Raw genomic sequence first — 20,182 nt, 5'->3', positions numbered from 1 at the left:
TGTCCTTTCGCTCATGACCCAAAGCTCATGACCGTAGGTGAGGATGGGAACGTAGATCGACAGGTAAATTGAGAGCTTTGCCTTCCGGCTCAGCTCCTTCTTCGCCACGACGGATCGATACAGCGTCCGCATTACTGAAGACGCCGCACCGATCCGCCTGTCGATCTCACCATCCACTCTTCCCTCACTCGTGAACGAGACTCCGAGGTACTTGAACTCCTCCACTTGGGGCAGGGTCTCCTCCCCAACCCGGAGATAGCACTCCACCCTTTTCCGGGCCACGGGGAAGACCCAGGACACGTTGGGAAGACTATGTCTCCCGGCTGGCCTGGGAACGCCTCGGGATCCCCCGGGAGGAGCTGGACGAAGTGGCTGGGGAGAGGGAAGTCTGGGCTTCCCTGCTTAGGCGACCCGACCTCGGATAAGCGGAAGAAGATGGATGGATGGACGTAAGAGCATCTGCTGTTATTGATTTTATTATATCTATTATTAATACTCCTATTCAACTAAGAACGAGCTTTGTTTTCCATTATAATTTCTCAAGCACTCCGTGCACATTGGACAACGTTACCTTGTTATAAATAATGGCTTTCACATTTCACAACAGCCTTTATGACCTGCTGCAATTTTATTTATTTATTTTTTGTCCTGTCCAGCTAGAACAGGGGGTCGGCAACCACCCTGATGCGGCTCAGCTGCATACTTGCCGACCCTCCCGATTTTTCCCGGGAGACTTCCGGATTTCAGTGCCTCTCCCAGAAATCTCCCGGAGCTAATATTCTCCGATTTTCACCCTACCAAAAGTAATGAGGGCATGCCGTGATGGCACAGCGTTTGACTTGCCCTTCACAACCTGTACAAACAGCGTGCCAGCCCAGCCACATGTTGTATGCAGCTTCTGCTTGCACGCGTAAGCGACAGCAAGGCATACTTGGTCAACAGCCAAACAGGTTACACGGACGGTGACCGTATAAAACAACTTTAACACTCTTACTAATTTACACCACACTGTGAACCAAAACCAAACAACAATGACAAACACATTTCGGGAGAACATCCGCACCGTAACACAACATAAACACAACAGAACAAATACCCAGAATCCCAGGCAGCCCTAACTCTTCCGGGCTACATTATACACCCCCGCTACCACCAAACCCCGCCCTCCCCCCAACCCTGCTCCCCCACACATCAACCCCCCCGCCCCCCTCCGTGCATCGGTTGCGGTGGGCGGGGTTTGAAAGAGAAGCCAACTGTATTATCTGACCACAGAACTTTCCTCCAGAAGGTCTTATCTTTGTCCATGTGATGTCAGATGAGACGAAAATGGAGCTGTTTGGCCACAATACCCAGCAACATGTTTGGAGGAGAAAAGGTGAATCCTTTAATCCCAGGAACACCATGTCTACCGTCAAGCATGGTGGTGGTAGTATTATGCTCTGGGCCTGTTTTTGCTGCCAATGGAACTGCTGCTTTACAGAGAGTAAATGGGACAATGAAAAAAGGAGGATTACCTCCAAATTCTTCAGGACAAGCTCAAATCATCAGCCCGGAGGTTGGGTCTTGGGCGCAGTCGGGTGTTCCAACAGGACAATGACCCCCAAACACACCTCAAAAGTGGTAAAGGAATGGCTAAATCAGGCTTGACATTGTGTTGTCTCTCCTTAGATGGTGTACCTAATGTTGTGGTCAGTGCCTATAAGTGTTCTAGGCGTGTGTACTTGAAGGGGGAGCTCTGTGTTACGTGTGGCCGCCTGAGGAAAAGAAGCAGACAGAAACAAACCCAAAGAGACGGTACGGTAAAATTGTTACAAGACCGTGCAAAAAACCGGGCGTTGTGTGTGATGCAACTGTGGAGCGCTTCATCTCAGCCTGCCAGCCTTCTAGCCAGTTTAGGTGCACGCACACACACACGCACACACACACACACACACACACACACACACACACACACACACACACACACACACACACACACACACACACACACACACACACACACACACACACACACACACACACACACACACACACACACACACACTCTTGTGTTTGTTACTTTCTTGAGACGTGAGAAAAATGCCTCCCTCTTTAGGACCAGCCTTTCTAGATATATAAAGATGTGTATGTACAACATTAATAATATATACATACTATGCAAATATAAAAAAGCTTGTTGTGGAAAAATGAGTTGGAATTTCACAAGAAAAACTTGGAATTTTGTCAGTATTATAATAAAAGTCGTCATTTTACTCAACGCAAGTCAAAATTTTACAAGAAAAACTGAACATTTGTGCAATATTATGATAAAAGTTGGAATTTTACAAGAAAAGCTTAGGACGTTGGCAATTTTATGAAAAGAGTCGTAATTTTACTCGACAAAAGTCACAATTTTATAAGAAAACTTTAAATTTTAGCAATATTATAATAATAATCGGAATTTTGCTCTGCAAAATTATGACATAAGACATAATTTTACTCAAAAAATGTGACTATTTTACAAGAACAACAAAAAATGGGCAATATTGTGATAAAAGTCCGAATTTTATGTGACAAATGTCACCATTTTGCATTAAAAAGTAATAATTTTACATAAAAAAAGTAATAATTTTACCAGAAAATATTGCAATATTACAAAAACAGAAAGAATATGACAAATTGTTCCCAATTTTATAAGAAAAAAGTCAACGCATTGTGAGAAAAACACTGATTTTAGTTAATTATTATTATTTTTATTGTTTGTAATTGGGTTTTTAATCTTCATTATTTACTTTAAGTTATTACAGTATGTCTCTATATAAATGTTTTATTTAATTTAATTTAATTTTTTTAAATTTTGGCCAAAGGGAGCGCATTTCAAATAATCAGAATTTAAAAATTAAAAACCCAAAACATTTCACAAGAACCACAAAAAATGGGCAGAATTGTGATACAAGTCAGAATTTTATGTGACAAATGTCACCATTTTGCATTAAAAAGTAATAATTTCACATAAAAAAAAGTAATAATTTTACGAGAAAATATTGCAATATTACAGAAACAGAAAGAATATGGAAAATTGTTCCCAATTTTATAAGAAAAAAGTCGACACATTGTGAGAAAAGACTGATTTTAGTTAATTATTATTATTTTTATTTTTTTTGTTTGTAATTGGGTTTTTAATCTTCATTATTTACTTTAAGTTATTACATGATGTCTCTATATAAATGTTTTATTTATTTATTTATTTTTTTATTTTGGCCAAAGGGAGCGCATTTCAAATAATCAGAATTTAAAAATTAAAAACCCAAAACATTTCACTATTTTACAAGAACCACAAAAAAGTTGGCAATATTGTGATACAAGTCAGAATTTTATGTGACAAACGTCACCATTTTGCATTAAAAAGTAATAATTTCACATAAAAAAAGTAATAATTTTACGAGAAAATATTGCAATATTACAGAAACAGAAAGAATATGGGAAATTGTTCCCAATTTTATAAGAAAAAAGTCGACGCATTGTGAGAAAAGACTGATTTTAGTTAATTATTTTTTTATTTTATTTTTTGTTTGTAATTGGTTTTTAATCTTCATTATTTACTTTAAGTTATTACAGTATGTCTCTATATAAATGTTTTATTTTATTTTATTTTTTAAAATTTTGGCCAAAGGGGGCGCATTTCAAATAATCAGAATTTAAAAATTAAAAACCCAAAACATTTCACTATTTTACAAGAACCACAAAAAAGTTGGCAATATTGTGACACAAGTCCGAATTTTATATGACAAATGTCACCATTTTGCATTAAAAAGTAATAATTTTACATAAAAAAAAGTAATAATTTTTACGAGAAAATATTGCAATATTAGGGAAACAGAAAGAATATGAGAAATTGTACCCAATTTTATTAGAAAAAAGTCGACGCATTGTGAGAAAAGACTGCTTTTAGTTAATAATTTTTGTATTTTATTTTTTGTTTATAATTGGGTTTTTAATCTTCATTATTTACTTCAAGTTATTACAGTATGTCTTTATATACATTTTTTTATTTTTTTTTATTTTGGCCAAATGGGGCGCATTTCAATTTCTTACATGCACTTGTTATTTCATATGTTGACCAGAGGGGGAGCACTTTTAAAAGCGACACACAGTCAATGTGAAAAATCCCTCCTTTTTGGGACCACCCTCATTTTGATAGATTTCACCACCAGGGGGTGCAAATGAGATCTCTATTTATTTATTTTTTTGTAACGTGCTTAAGGCCGATGACAAAGGAGTCAGGGACCACAGATGGCCCCTGTGCCGCACTTTGGACAACCCAACCCTTTTTCCGGGGATGAATAGGGAAGTCCTTCTTTAGCTGCCGTCTTCTTTTATCATATATTGCTGCCTTTGCACCTGTCATTGTTTACTTTTGTATGCACATTAAATCAACAACTAAAAATCCTGACTTTGGAGCAATGTTCACGGACTCTAGTATTTGGCTCTCTATTAGATGCAATGTTATTGGGACCATGATTTATGTCCTCATATGGAAGGTGTCTCAAGAAGGGTAGAAATACAAGAACACACACACACACACACACACACACACACACACACACACACACACACACACACACACACACACACACACACACACACACACACACACACGTCCTTCAGCATGTTGTGATGCAGAATGGCGTCTGCTGGCCAGGCTGACAGACTGGCACTGACAGCGTGGTGGGTCAGACGCGGGGAGGAAAACAGACTTGTTGTTTTTTTTGCTCTGACAACGCTCCCAACCACAAACTACAAAGTGGCCCGCTGGCCTCCTGCAGACATGTCACGTGACTGTGGCTGTGTGTCACACTACAGAGTACTTCACTCAGTGCACTTTAAAGTGTGTACTACTGGACGCACACTGCATACTAGGGTTGTCAACACTAGTATTGTGGCCTACCACATAATCCTGCCATATATTTCAATGTATCCCGTCAATTGAGTTAAGGTGGCCCTCCGCATTATTTAACGTAGCCCACCACATAATTCCGCCACATATTTCAATGTATACTGTCACTTCATTTAGGGTAGCCTGTCACATCATTTATTGGGGCCCACCACGTAATCCCACCACATTATTTAACGTGGACCGCCACATCATTTAAAGTAGCCCACTAAAATAATTAAGGTGGCCCACCACATATTTCAATGTATCCCATCACTTCATTTAAGGTAGCCCACCGTGTTATGCTATGTGGCCCACTACAATATTTATTGTGGCCCGCCACATTATTCAACGTAGCCCACCACATAATTCAATGTATACTGCCACTTAATTTAGGGGAGCCTGCCACTTCATTTATTGGGGCCCACCACGTAATCCCACCACGTTATTTAATGTGGCCTGCCACATCATTTAAAGTAGTCCACGCCAATAATTAATGTGGCCCACCACATATTTCAATGTATACCGCCACTTCATTTAGGGTAGCCTGCCACATAATTTATCGGGGCCCACCACATAATCCCACCACATTATTTAATGTGGCCCGCCACATCATTTAATTTAGCCCATCAAAATAATTAATCTGGCCCACCACATAATCCCGCCACATATTTCAATGTATCCCATCACTTCATTTAAGGTAGCCCACCGCATTATTTAATGTAGCCCACCGCTTTATTTATTGTGGCCCACCGTGTTATGTTGTGTAGCCCACTACAATATTTATTGTGGCCCTTCGCATTTTTTAACGTAGCCCACCACATAATTCAATGTATACTGCCACTTAATGTAGGGGAGCCTGCCACATCATTTATTGGGGCCCACCACATTATTTAATGGGGCCCGCCACATCATTTAAAGTAGCCCACTAAGATAATTAATGTGGCCCACCACGTAATCCCGCCACATATTTCAATGTATCCCATCACTTCATTTAAGGTAACCCACCGCATTATTTAAAGTGGCCCACCGTGTTATGTTATGTAGCCCACTTCAATATTTATTCTGGCCCTCCGCATTTTTTAACGTAGCCCACCACATAATTCAATGTATACTGCCACTTAATTTAGGGGAGCCTGCCACATCATTTATTGGGGCCCACCACATTATTTAATGTGGCCTGCCACATCATTTAAAGTAGCCCACGCCGATAATTAAGTGGCCCACCACATATTTCAATGTATACCGCCACTTCCTTTAGGGTAGCCTGCCACATCATTTATTGGGGCCCACCACGTAATCCCACCTCATTTAAAGTAGCCCACTAAAATAATTAAGGTGGCCCACCACATAATCCCACCACATATTTCAATGTATCCCATCACTTCATTTAAGGTAGCCCACCGCATTATTTAAAGTGGCCCACCGTGTTATGATATGTGGCCCACTACAATATTTATTGTGGCCCTCCGCATTTTTTAACATAGCCCACCACATAATTCAATGTATACTGCCACTTAATTTAGGGGAGCCTGCCACATCATTTATTGGGGCCCACCACGTAATCCCACCACATTATTTAATGTGGCCTGCCACATCATTTAAAGTAGTCCACGCCGATAATTAAGTGGCCCACCACATATTTCAATGTATACCGCCACTTAATTTAGGGGAGCCTGCCACATCATTTATTGGGGCCCACCACGCAATCCCATCACATTATTTAAAGTGGCCCGCCACGTCATTTAAAGTAGCCCACTAAAATAATTAAGGTGGCCCACCACGTAATCCCGCCACATATTTCAATGTATCCCATCACTTCATTGAAGGTAGCCCACCGCATTATTTAATGTCGCCCACCGCATTATTTAAAGTGGCCCACCGTGTTATGTTATGTGGCCCACTACAATATTTATTCTGGCCCGCCGCATTATTTAACGTAGCCCACCACATAATTCAATGTATACTGCCACTTAATTTAGGGGAGCCTGCCACTTCATTTATTGGGGCCCACTACGTAACCCCACCACATTATTTAATGTGGCCCGCCACATCATTTAAAGTAGCCCACGCCAATAATTAATGTGGCCCACCACATATTTCAATGTATACCACCACTTCATTTAGGGTAGCCTGCCACATCATTTATCGGGGCCCACCACGTAATCCCACCACATTATTTAATGTGGCCCCGCCACATCATTTAAAGTAGTCTACTCCAATAATTAAGGTGGCCGACCACATAATCCCGCCACATATTTCAATGTATCCCGCCAATTCATTTAAGGTAGCCCACCACATTAACGGAGCCCAACCCATTATTTATTGTGGCCCACCACATTATTTAACATAGCCCACCACATAATTCAATGTATACTGCCACTTAATTTAGGGTAGCCTGCCATGTCATTTATTGGGGCCAACCATGTAATCCCACCACCTTATTTAATGTGGCCCGCCACATCATTTAAAGTTGCCCACTCTGATAATTAATGTGGCCCACCACATAATCCCGCCACATATTTCAATGTATCCCGCCACTTCGTTTAACCTGACCTGCCAACTCATTTAAGGTAGCCCGCCACATCATTTATCAGGGCCCGCCACATTAATTAAAGTGACCCACCACATCATTTAAAGTAGCCCACCACATTATTTAATGTGATTCACCACATATTTCAAATATACCCCGCCACTTCATTTAAACTCGCCTGCCAACTCATTTAAGGTAGTCCGCCACGTCATTTATGGTGGCCCACCACATAATCCCGTCATATCATTAATTGAACACAACATCCTGGTACTTCTCAGTGTGAACGCACTTCCTATTGCAATTGAAAGGCAGGACGTGCCGCACCTACCAGGAAGTCATGCCACGTTTCATCTTTGGAAAGCCAATTAAAATATTCAGTGAACAAATCAAATTGAAGAGCAGGAGGTGTTTTTTTTCTAATCTTCCATTACCCTGTAAGAGCTTTGTTGGAGTGATAATTATGGGATGCCATTGCTCCGCTGACACGTCCCACTGAGAGGACAGCTTGAGGCAGCTTTTGCTTTAATTGAAAAGTCGCAGTTCTTCCAACCCGAACGACCCCGCCCACCCGGCACTCGCATCACTGGCTAAGGCCCGCCCTAAACCCGCAATACAACCGCCAACGACAAGAAAGGGTTAAATGCAGAAAAGATGGAAGGAAGAACCACAGGAAATTCCATTTTCAGTAAGGTAGAGAGACTAAGTTGGATACAATGGAGACATTTTCAATTCTGAGATGAGGTTCCAACAAATAGATGAGGCAATTGCTGAAGGAATTGTGTGTGAATGCTGAAGTTGAACTGAAATCCTGGAATTTTTTTTAAGAATTATTGAAGTAGCGCACACACACAAGCCTCCGTTACCCGCTGAAAACAGGTAGGGGAGGAACAGTTGGTTGGTTTTTCTTTATCAAAAGACTCCCAGTAGGCTATCCCAACCTCTGATGTGGTTGTAAAGACAGGATATCTGTCACACTCCCTGTACTGGATCTCCGTCGATTGGGTACCTAATGTAGTGTCCGCGTTAACCAGTCGTAAAATAAGACGTTTTATGGTTCTTTGCACTGTAAACGGTGTTGTACACTAACAAATAAAGTGTACTAAACGTGGTACGCCACTTTTACAAGCCCACCTTTCAGTTGTGTTTACAGCTCTTTGATGGAGCGCCTTAATATTTCATAATGGGACAAAGAAGACAGCAAAGTCATGCAGGAGAGCTGCTGCAATGTCACCCGCCCTCCAAAAGGGGGCGCCAACACTGACTATGAATGCAGCCTCCGGGTGTCTAAAAGGTACAAGGAGCAGATTATGGATCCAGCTGAGAGACGTGCGTGTGTGTGTGTGTGTGTGTGTGTGTGTGTGTGTGTGTGTGTGTGTGTGTGTGTGTGTGTGTGTGTGTGTGTGTGTGTTCTTGTATTTCTGTCCTTCTTGAGACATGAAGAAGGCAAAGTATCTTCCATATGAGGAGGTGTGAACAAGTGAGGACATAAATCATGGTCCCAATAACATTGCATCTAATAGAGAATGTCTCATTTGCACCCCCTGGTGGTGACATCTATCAAAATGAGGGTGGTCCCCAAAAAATTTGACTGTCAACATATGAAATAACAAGTGTGTGTAAAAAAAAAATTGAAGTGCTCCCCCTAAGGCCAACATATGAATTAACAAGTGTGTGTAAATTTTTTTGAAGTGCTCCCCCTTTGGCCAATATCTGTAATAACAGGTGTGTGTAAGAAATTGAAATGCGCCCCCTTTGGCCAAAATTAATTAAAAAAACAAAACAAACATGTATATAGACATACTGTAATAACTTGAAGTAAATAAGGAAGATTAAAAAACAATTACGAACCAAAAATTCAACAACAAAAAAATTATTAACTAAAATCAGTCTTTTTCTCACAATGTGTCGATTTTTTTCGTATAAAGTTGGGAACAATTTCTCATATTCTTTCGGTTTTTGTAATATTGCAATATTTTCTCGTAAAATTATTACTTTTAATGCAAAATGGTGACATTTGTCATATACAATTCTGACTTTTATCACAATATTGCCAATTTTTTTGTTGTTCTTGTAAAATAGTGAAAATTTTTGAGTAAAATGATGACTTGTGTCTTAATTTTGCCAAATAAAATTCTGATTATTATTCTAATATTGCCAAAATTTTAAAGTTTTCTTATAAAACTGTAAAATTACGACTCTTTTCATAAAATTGCCAAAATGTTAACCTTTTCTTGTAAAATTTCGACTGTTATTGAGTAAAATTCAAGCTTTTATCATAATATTGCACAAATGTTCCGTTTTTCTTGTAAAATTCTGACTTGCGTCGAGTAAAATGACGACTTTTATTATAATACTGCCAACATTCTACGTTTTTCTTGTGAAATTGTGACCTTTTTCTTGTGAAATTCCAACTCATTTTTCACAACAAGCTTTTTTATATTTGCATAGTATGTATATATTATTAATGTTGTAAATACACATCTTTATATATCTAGAAAGGCTGGTCCTAAAGAGGGAGGCATTATTCGGAAGTCTCAAAAAGGTAAGAAATACAAAAATGTGTGGGTGTGCATGTGTGTGTGTGTGTTCTTGTATTTCTGTCCTTCTTGAGACATCAACAAGGCAAAGTATCTTCCATATGAGGAGGTGTGAACAAGTGAGGACATAAATCATGGTCCCAATAACATTGCATCTAATAGAGAATGTCTCATTTGCACGCCCTGGTGGTGACATCTATCAAAATGAGGGTGGTCCCCAAAAAGTTTGACTGTCAACATATGAAATAACAAGTGTGTGTAAAAAAAAATTTGAAGTGCTCCCCCTAAGGCCAACATATGAAATAACAAGTGTGTGTAAAACATTTGAAGCGCTCACCCTCTGCCCAACATATGAAATAACAAGTGTGTGTAAAATTTTTTGAAGTGCTCCCCCTTTGGCCAATATCTGTAATAACAGGTGTGTGTAAGAAATTGAAATGCGCCCCCTTTGGCCAAAATTAATTAAAAAAAAAAAAAAAAATGTATATAGACATACTGTAATAACGAAGTAAATAAGGAAGATTAAAAAACAATTACGAACCAAAAATTCAACAACAAAAAAATTATTAACTAAAATCAGTCTTTTTCTCACAATGTGTCGATTTTTTTCGTATAAAATTGGGAACAATTTCTCATATTCTTTCGGTTTCTGTAATATTGCAATATTTTCTCGTAAAATTATTACTTTTTAATGCAAAATGGTGACATTAGTCATATACAATTCTGACTTGTATCACAATATTGACAATTTTTGTGTTGTTCTTGTTAAATTACTGACATTTTTTGAGTAAAATTATGACTTTTGTCATAATTTTGCCAAGTAAAATTCAGATTATTATTCTAATATTGCCAAAATTTTAAAGTTTTCTTATAAAACTGCAAAATTACGACTCTTTTAATAAAATTGCCAAAATGTTAACCTTTTCTTGTAAAATTGCGACTGTTATTGAGTAAAATTCCAACTTTTATCATAATATTGCACAAATGTTCCGTTTTTCTTGTAAAATTCTGACTTGCGTCGAGTAAAATGACGACTTTTATTATAATACTGCCAACATTCTACGTTTTTCTTGTGAAATTGTGACCTTTTTCTTGTGAAATTCCAACTCATTTTTCACAACAAGCTTTTTTATATTTGCATAGTATGTATACATTATTAATGTTGTAAATACACATCTGCATATATCTAGAAAGGCTGGTCCTAAAGAGGGAGGCATTATTCTCAGGTCTCAAGAAGGTAACAAATACAAAAATGTGTGTTTGTGTGTGTGTGTGTGTGTGTGTGTGTGTGTGTGTGTGTTCTTGTATTTCTGTCCTTCTTGAGACATCAACAAGGAAAAGTATCTTCCATATGAGGAGGTGTGAACAAGTGAGGACATAAATCATGGTCCCAATAACATTGCATCTAATAGAGAATGTCTCATTTGCACCCCCTGGTGGGGAAATCTATCAAAATGAGGGTGGTCCCAAAAAATTTGACTGTCAACATATGAAATAACAGGTGTGTGTAAAAAAAATAAAATTGAAGTGCTCCCCCTTTGGCCAATATCTGTAATAACAGGGGTGTGTAAGAAATTGAAATGCGCCCCCTTTGGCCAAAAAAATAAATAAATATGTATATAGAGACATACTCTAATAACTTCAGTAAATAAGGAAGATTAAAAAAGAATTACAAACAAAAAATTTAAAAAATAATATTTTTCTCAGTGTGTCGACTTTTTTCGTATAAAATTGGGAACAATTTTTCATATTCTTTCTGTTTCTGTAATATTGCAATATTTTCTCGTAAAACTATTACCTTTTTATGTAAAATTATTACTTTTTAATGCAAAATGGTGACATTTGTCATACAAAATTCTGACTTTTATCACAATATTGCCAATTTTTGTGTTGTTCTTGTAAAATAGTGACATTTTTTGAGTAAAATGATGACTTGTGTCATAATTTTGCCAAATAAAATTCTGATTATTATTATAATATTGCCAACATTTTAAAGTTTTCTTATAAAACTGTAAAATTACGACTCTTTTAATAAAATTGCCAAAATGTTAACCTTTTCTTGTAAAATTGCGACTGTTATTGAGTAAAATTCCAACTTTTATCATAATATTGCACAAATGTTCCGTTTTTCTTGTAAAATTCTGACTTGCGTTGAGTAAAATGACGACTTTTATTATAATACTGCCAACATTCTACGTTTTTCTTGTGAAATTGTGACCTTTTTCTTGTGAAATTCCAACTCATTTTTCACAACAAGCTTTTTTATATTTGCATAGTATGTATATATTATTAATGTTGTAAATACACATCTTTATATATCTAGAAAGGCTGGTCCTTAAGAGGTAGGCATTATTCTCAGGTCTCAAAAAGGTAAGAAATACAAAAATGTGTGTGTGTGTGTGTGTGTGTGTGTGTGTGTGTGCGTGTGTGTGTTCTTGTATTTCTACCCTTCTTGAGACACCAACAAGGAAAAGTATCTTCCATATGAGGAGGTGTGAACAAGTGATGACATAAATCATGGTCCCAATAACATTGCATCTAATAGAGAATGTCTCATTTGCACCCCCTGGTGGTGAAATCTATCAAAATGAGGGTGGTCCCAAAAAAATTTGACGGTCAACATATGAAATAACAAGTGTGTGTAAAAAAAAAAATTGAAGTGCTCCCCCTTTGGCCAATATCTGTAATAACAGGGGTGTGTAAGAAATAGAAATGCGCCCCCTTTGGCCCAAAAAATAAATAAATATGTATATAGAGACATACTCTAATAACTTCAGTAAATAAGGAAGATTAAAAAACAATTACAAACAAAAAATTCAAAAAATAATATTTTTCTCACAATGTGTCGACTTTTTCCGTATAAAATTGGGAACAATTTTTCATATTCTTTCTGTTTCTGTAATATTGCAATATTTTCTCGTAAAACTATTACTTTTTTATGTAAAATTAGTACTTTTTAATGCAAAATGGTGACATTAGTCATATACAATTCTGACTTTTATCACACTATTGCCAATTTTTGTGTTGTTCTTGTAAAATAGTGACATTTTTTGAGTAAAATGATGACTTTTGTCATCATTTTGCCAAGTAGAATTCCGATTATTATTATAATATTGCCAACATTTTAAAGTTTTCTTATAAAATTGTGACTTTTGTCGAGCAAAATGACGACTCTTTTCATAAAATTGCCAAAATGTTAAGCTTTTCTTGTAAAATTGCGACTGTTATTGAGTAAAATTCCAACTTTTATCATAACATTGCACAAATGTTCCGTTTTTCTTGTAAAATTCTGACTTGCGTCGAGTAAAATGACGACTTTTATTATAATACTGACAACATTCTACGTTTTTCTTGTGAAATTGTGACCTTTTTCTTGTGAAATTCCAACTCATTTTTCACAACAAGCTTTTTTATATTTGCATAGTATGTATATATTATTAATGTTGTAAATACACATCTTTATATATCTAGAAAGGCTGGTCCTAAAGAGGGAGCCATTTTTCTCAGGTCTCAAGAAGGTAACAAATACAAAAATGTGTGTGTGTGTGTGTGCGTGTGTGTGTGTGTGTGTGTGTGTGTGTGTGTGTGTGTGTGTGTGTGTGTGTGTGTGTGTGTGTGTGTGTGTGGTAAAGGAGGGGGTTGGGGCGTCACTGCAACACAAGCCTGGAGACAAGAGGCTGGTTGCCGTGGAAACCTCAGGCAGCAGCCGGACGATGTGCATGGAAGGCGGCGAGAGAAGGCGCTGGTGTGTAATGAAAAATAAAACCAAAATAGGAGGGCAACATCCTGAGGGGAGAGAAAGAGAGAAGATGGAGGACTCACAGGGAACAGTGCGCAGGTAGAGGTTGTCTCGGATGATCTGCTGGTGGTCGTGGTCCACCGAGCCTTTGGAGAAGCGCAGGTTGAGGTAGTGGCGCAGGTCCTTGTCAACCACACCCCCTGGAGACAGCACAGGGACGTGGTTAGAGGCACTACCGCACAGCCATGCCTGGGAATCAAACCCGCACGCCGGATCAGCGGCCACATACTGAACCACTTGACCTCCGCAATAAAAGCAGGCATTGGAGGGTTTGGCAGAACTTTTTCAGAACTAAATCCAGTCTTTGCTGGTGTGTGGTCATTTTAACATTACATTACATTAGGTAACTTTTATTTTATTTTGTAGTAGTAATAGTAGTAGTAGCCACTTCCTCACCGTCAACTTCCTTTGTTTTCACTTTATCAAAGTGCACATGCAAGTGACGTCAGCGCCACATTGGGGCCATTTCTGGGACACATTGGAGCCATATTGGGGATACATTTGGGGCCACATTTGGGACCACTTTGGGTCCACATTTGGGTCCACATTTGGGGCAACATTGGGACCACATTGGGGCCACAATGGGGCCACAATGGGGCCACATTGGGGACCATATTGGGGGCAATTTGGGGCCAAATTTGGGGCCACTTTGGGTCCACATTTGGGGCTACATTTGGGGCAACATTGGGACCACATTGGGGCCACAATGGGGCCACATTGGGGACCATATTGGGGGCAATTTGGGGCCAAATTTGGGGCCAAATTTGGGGTCACATTTGGGACCACAATGAGGCCACAATTGTGCCACATTGAGGCCATTTCGGGGCCACATTGGAGCCATATTGGGGCCACATTGGGACCACTTTGGGACCACATTGTGGCCATTTCGGGGCCACATTGGAGCCATATTGGGGCCAAATTTGGGACCACAATGGGGCCACATTGAGGCCATTTCAGGGCCACATTGGAGCCATATTGGGGCCACATTGGGACCATATTGGGGCCACTTTGGTACCACCTTGTGGCCAGATTTGGGGCAACATTGGGACCACAATGGGGCCACACTGGAGCCACAATGGGGCCACATTAAGGCCACATTGGGACCACATAGGGACCATATTAAGGCCACTTTGGGACCACATTGAGGCCAAATTTGGGGCCGCATTTGGGACCACAATGGGGCCCCATTTGTGCCACATCGGGGCCACAATAGAGCCGAATTTGGGGCCACATTTGTGACACATTGAGGCCACAATGGGGCCACATTGGAGCTACAATGGGGCCACATTGGGACCATATTAAGGCCACTTCGGGACAACATTGGGGCCAAATTTGGGGCCACATTTGGGATCACAATGGGACCACATTTGTGCCACAATGAGGCCACATTGGGGCCACATTGGGACCACATTGGGGCCACTTTGGGGCCACATTGGGACCACAATGAGGCCAAATTTGGGGCCACATTTGGGACCATGATGGGGCCACATTGGGGCCACATTGGAGCCACAATGGGGCCGCATTGAGGCCACTTTGGGGCCACATTTGGGACCACAATTGGGACACATTGGGACCATAATGGGACAACATTTGGGGCCACATTGGGACCACATTTGGGGCCACATTGGGACCACAATGAGGCCAAATTTGGGGCCACCTTTGGGACCATGATGGGGCCACATTGGGGCCACAATGGAGCCACATTGGAGCCACAATGGGGCCACATTGAGGCCACTTTGGGACCACATTGGGACCACAATGAGGCCAAATTTGGGGCCACATTTGGGACCATGATGGGGCCACATTGGGGCCACATTGGAGCCACAATGGGGCCGCATTGAGGCCACTTTGGGGCCACATTTGGGACCACAATGGGGACACATTGGGACCATAATGGGACCACATTTGGGGCCACATTGGGACCACATTTGGGGCCACATTGGGACCACATTGGGACCACAATGAGGCCAAATTTGGGGCCACCTTTGGGACCATGATGGGGCCACATTGGGGCCACGATGGAGCCACATTGGAGCCACAATGGGGCCACATTGAGGCCACTTTGGGACCACATTTGGGACAAGAATGGGACCACAATGGGGCCACATTTGGGGCCACATCGGTTAACTGTAAAATATTCAGCCTGTTCAGGAATTGTGTGCTCTACTTCAACAATTCTAAAAAAAAAAAATCCCAAATTTCCTAGAATTTCCCATTTTTAGGGACATTTTCCCCATTCAAAATGAAATTTCCTTTTTTTCAAACTTCCACAATTCCCACATTTTTTAACCGATTCAAACCATTCCACCTTCAACAAATTGAACTCATCCTGGAAATTCAAACAACCATTTTTCCACGTTCAACAAATTTCCAGGAAATCCTGTTTTTTTTTCAAACCTTATTTCCAACCTTTTTTAATGCGATGACTCCTTCAACATTTTTCAACCCATTTCAACCGTTCCACTATCAAAACATTCCTCTTACTCAGGACAAAAAAACAAGTTGGTTTAAGAACTTGAAAATTTCCTGGTTTTCCCGAAATTCCATAACACAATTTTTCGATTAAAAATTGTTACTACTTCAACATTTCTTGCCCGATTTAAACAATTCCAACACCAACCAATTCAGCTCATTCAGGACATTCATGCTCCTAATAATTTTTCCAAAAAAATCCCGCTTCTCCCAAAATTCCCAAATTTCCAGGAAGTTCCCATTGAAATGAATAGGGCATTTTTTCCAAGTTGCACAATTCCCACATTTTTCATCTGATTCAAACTGTTCCAACTTCAAAATATTCAGCCGTTTCAGGAATTGTGTGCTCTATTTCAATAATTCTAAAAAAAATTCCCGGATTTCCCATAATTCCTTTTTTTTCATTTTCCCCATTCAAAATGAATTGTCCATTTTTCAAATTTCCACATTCTTTAACCTATTCAAACCATTACACCTTCAACACATTCAACTCATCCTAGACATTCAAACAACCATTTTTCCATGTTCAAAAAATTTCCAGGAATTCCTGTTTTTTTCTAACCTTATTTCCAACCTCTTTCGTTTGACTACTCCTTTTCCTTTTTTCATCCTATTTCAACCGTTCCACTGTCAAAAAAAAATGTCTTAGTCAGGACAAAAAAACAAGTTGGTTTAAGAACTACAAACATTCCCGGTTTTCCCGAAATTCCAGGACTTCCATAATACAATTACTCAATTAAAAAACTGTCACTACTTCAACATTTCTTGACCGATTTAACCAATTCCAACACCAACCAATTCAGCTCATTCAGGACATTTATGCTCCTAATCATTTTCCAAAAAATCCAGCTTTTCCCAAAATTCCCAAATTTCCAGGAAGTTCCCATTGAAATGAATGGGGCATTTTTCCAAGTTGCACAATTCCCACATTTTTCATCTGATTCAAACTGTTCCAACTTCAAAATATTCAGCCTGTTCAGGAATTGTGTGCTCTATTTCAACAATTCTAAAAAAAATAAATTCCCGGATTTCCCATAATTCCCTTTGAAGTTACCATTGAAGTGAATTGGACATTTTTCCAAGTTGCACAATTCACATATTTTTCGACCTATTCAAACCATTCCTACATCGACACATTCCACTCATCCTGGACATTCAAACTAACACTTTCCCAAGTTCCAAACCAAATTCCAGTTTTCCTGGAAATTCTAACTATTCAACATTCAAACTATTCTTACATGCACACATACCACCATCCTGGAAATTTAGACTACCCTTTTTCCAAGTAGAATTTTTTTCTCCAGGATTTTCCAGAATTCCTGGTTTTTCAAAGCTCTATTTCCACCCTTTTTTCAGGCGACAACTACTTCCATATTCTTCAACGTATTTCAAGCATTCTGCCGTCAAAACATTCCTCTTAAATTGGACAAAAAAAACCCTTTTTTTTTAAAACTGGAAAATTTCCCGGGTTTCCAGGAATTCCAATTTCAATTCAACATGTTACTACTTCAACATTTCTTGACCGATTTGAAAAATTTAAACACCAACCATTTCAACTCATTCAGATGATTCAATTTTTTTTTACCATTTTCCAAAAAAATTCCCGCTTTTCCCGAAGTTCTCAAATTTTGGGAAGAATGGGACATTTTTCAAAGTTCCACAATTCCCACACCAACCAATTCAGCTCATTCAGGACATTTATACTCCTAATTATTTCCAAAAAAATACCGCTTCTCCCAAAATTTCAAAACTTCCAGGAAGTTCTCATTGAAATGAATGGGACATTTTTCCAAGTTGCACAATTCCCACATTTTTCAACCTATTCAAACCATTCCAACACCAACACATTCCACTCATCCTGGACATTCAAGCTAACACTTTCCTGAGTTCCAAACCAAATTCCGGTTTTCCTGGAAATTCAAACTCTTCAACATTCAAACCATTGTAACATTATTCTTACATTCATACTACATTCTATCAGCATTTCACTTCAACTTCTGCATTGGAGCATTCACACGCAATTCCTTCAGGAATTGCCTCATCTCGTTATTCAAGGCTTTATATTTATAAAATCCAGATTTTTTTTCTCGCTATACAAAGTTTTTGTTCTGGTAATACTAACATTAATTCCTGTACGATTCCAAATGTGTGTGTTTTTTAATACTTTGTCAGATTTGACTGTTTAAGTACAAACATGTGGACTTAAATGAGATATATTACAACAGTGGGAGATTATCTAATTTCACCTATTTGGGTTAAAAATATTTTTTACAAACCAGTAATTATAATCTGCAAATTTTGTGTTGTTGTTGATTGTCGGTGCTGTCTAGAGATCGGCAGAGTAACCGTGTAATACTCTTCCATATCACTAGGTGGAAGCAGAGTAGCTAATTGCTTTGTAGGTGTCGGAAGGTATCTAATGCTTAAACCAAAAATAAACAAAAGGTGAGTGCCGCTAAGAAAAGGCATTGAAGCTTAGGGAAGGCTATGCAGAACGGAACTAAAACTGAACTGTGTCACGACTTGGACTATGGCGTGGTTTGTTCTCCCGTGGTGCAAATGATTTGGACCAGACATGGCGTGAAGGTGAATACATATTTAATTTTAACACTAAAAAAAAAAAGGAATAAACAAAAGGCGCGGAAGTACAAAACTTGGCTATAAAAACAAAAACTCGCACAAAGGCAGAACTATGGACATGAAACAAAACTTGCAAACTATGGCATGAATAATGAAAACTTACTTGGATGAGAAAAGGGCATGAATCATAAGGGTGTGTAGAGAGTGATGTCGCCAGGACGAACAACAGAAACAGACCGGCTTAAATAGCAGTGACATGATCAGTGAAAACTAATGGGTTGCTATGGTGACAAAACAAACAAAAGTGCACAAAGAGTCCAAAAACAAAACAGAACATGACTAAAACAAAACATGATCACATAGACATGACAAACTGGCTACAAAGTAAACAAAAACAGAATGCTGGACGACAGCAAAGACTTACTGTGGAGCAAAGACGGCGTCCAAAATGTACACCCGAACATGACATGACAAGACAATCAACAATGTCCCCACAAAGAAGGATAAAAACATCTGAAATATTCTTGTTTGCTAAAACAAAGTAGATGCGGGAAATGTCGCTCAAAGGAAGACATGAAACTGCTCCAGGAAAATACAGAAAAAAAGAGAAAAAGCCACCAAAATAGGAACTAAAACACTACACACAGGAAAACACTGAAAAAGTCCAAATTAGTCAGGGCGTGATGTGACAGGTGGTGACAGTACTTTGAGACAAGAGCTATGGTGATGCATGCTCGGTTATGCTTTAAAGTCATATCCAACAATTGCAACGACGACGACTTTTTACCGTTAACTGAGTTTCGTTTTTTAATGATTTCCGCTGGTGGTGTGCCTCTGGATTTTTTCAAGGCAAAAAATGTGCCTGGGCTCAAAAAAGGTAGAAAAACACTGATGTTACAAGACTTACTTTGGGTGCTAATAGCAGGATTTGGTGTGCCTAATGAAGTGTCCAGTGCGGCATCATTAGGTCACTACTTCTTACGTCTCACAAGACATGACAACGAGATGTTGCACGGTTTTTTGTGCTAGTTGTGATGGATTCATCAAGCTAAAAGGAAGGACATCGCGCACACACACACACACACACACACACACACACACACACACACACACACGCACACACACACACACACTCACAGCAGTTGTGTAAAGCGGTGATCCCCTTTGGCGGTAAACGCCACGTCAGCAGGTGGCGTGACCTACAAAGGACAGACGACTCACACCTCCTACTAACTTCCTGTGAAAGACGGCGACTTTCTTATGGAATCGCCGTATGGCAGTGGTCCCCAACCACCGGGCCGCGGCCCGATTGGTATTGATTTATATTGATATATAATGTATATATTGTG

General features: G+C 39.3%; 1 protein-coding gene across 2 annotated transcripts in view; it reads right to left on the bottom strand.

Moving 5' to 3' along the window:
• The window catches only part of LOC133647036 (membrane-associated guanylate kinase, WW and PDZ domain-containing protein 2-like), a 227,141-nt gene that overhangs the window by 171,123 nt on the left and 35,836 nt on the right, over nt 1-20,182 (bottom strand). For both annotated transcript variants that reach the window (XM_062043086.1, XM_062043087.1), the window contains exon 2: nt 13,805-13,921. In XM_062043086.1, coding sequence (XP_061899070.1) covers nt 13,805-13,921 — 117 coding nt within the window. The remainder of the gene's footprint in view (nt 1-13,804; nt 13,922-20,182) is intronic.

This window comes from Entelurus aequoreus, linkage group LG03 (genome assembly GCF_033978785.1).
Source record: "Entelurus aequoreus isolate RoL-2023_Sb linkage group LG03, RoL_Eaeq_v1.1, whole genome shotgun sequence".
Lineage (NCBI taxonomy): Eukaryota > Metazoa > Chordata > Actinopteri > Syngnathiformes > Syngnathidae > Entelurus > Entelurus aequoreus.
Note: the sequence above shows the minus strand (reverse complement) of the source record. Positions and strands in the feature narration are given on the sequence as shown.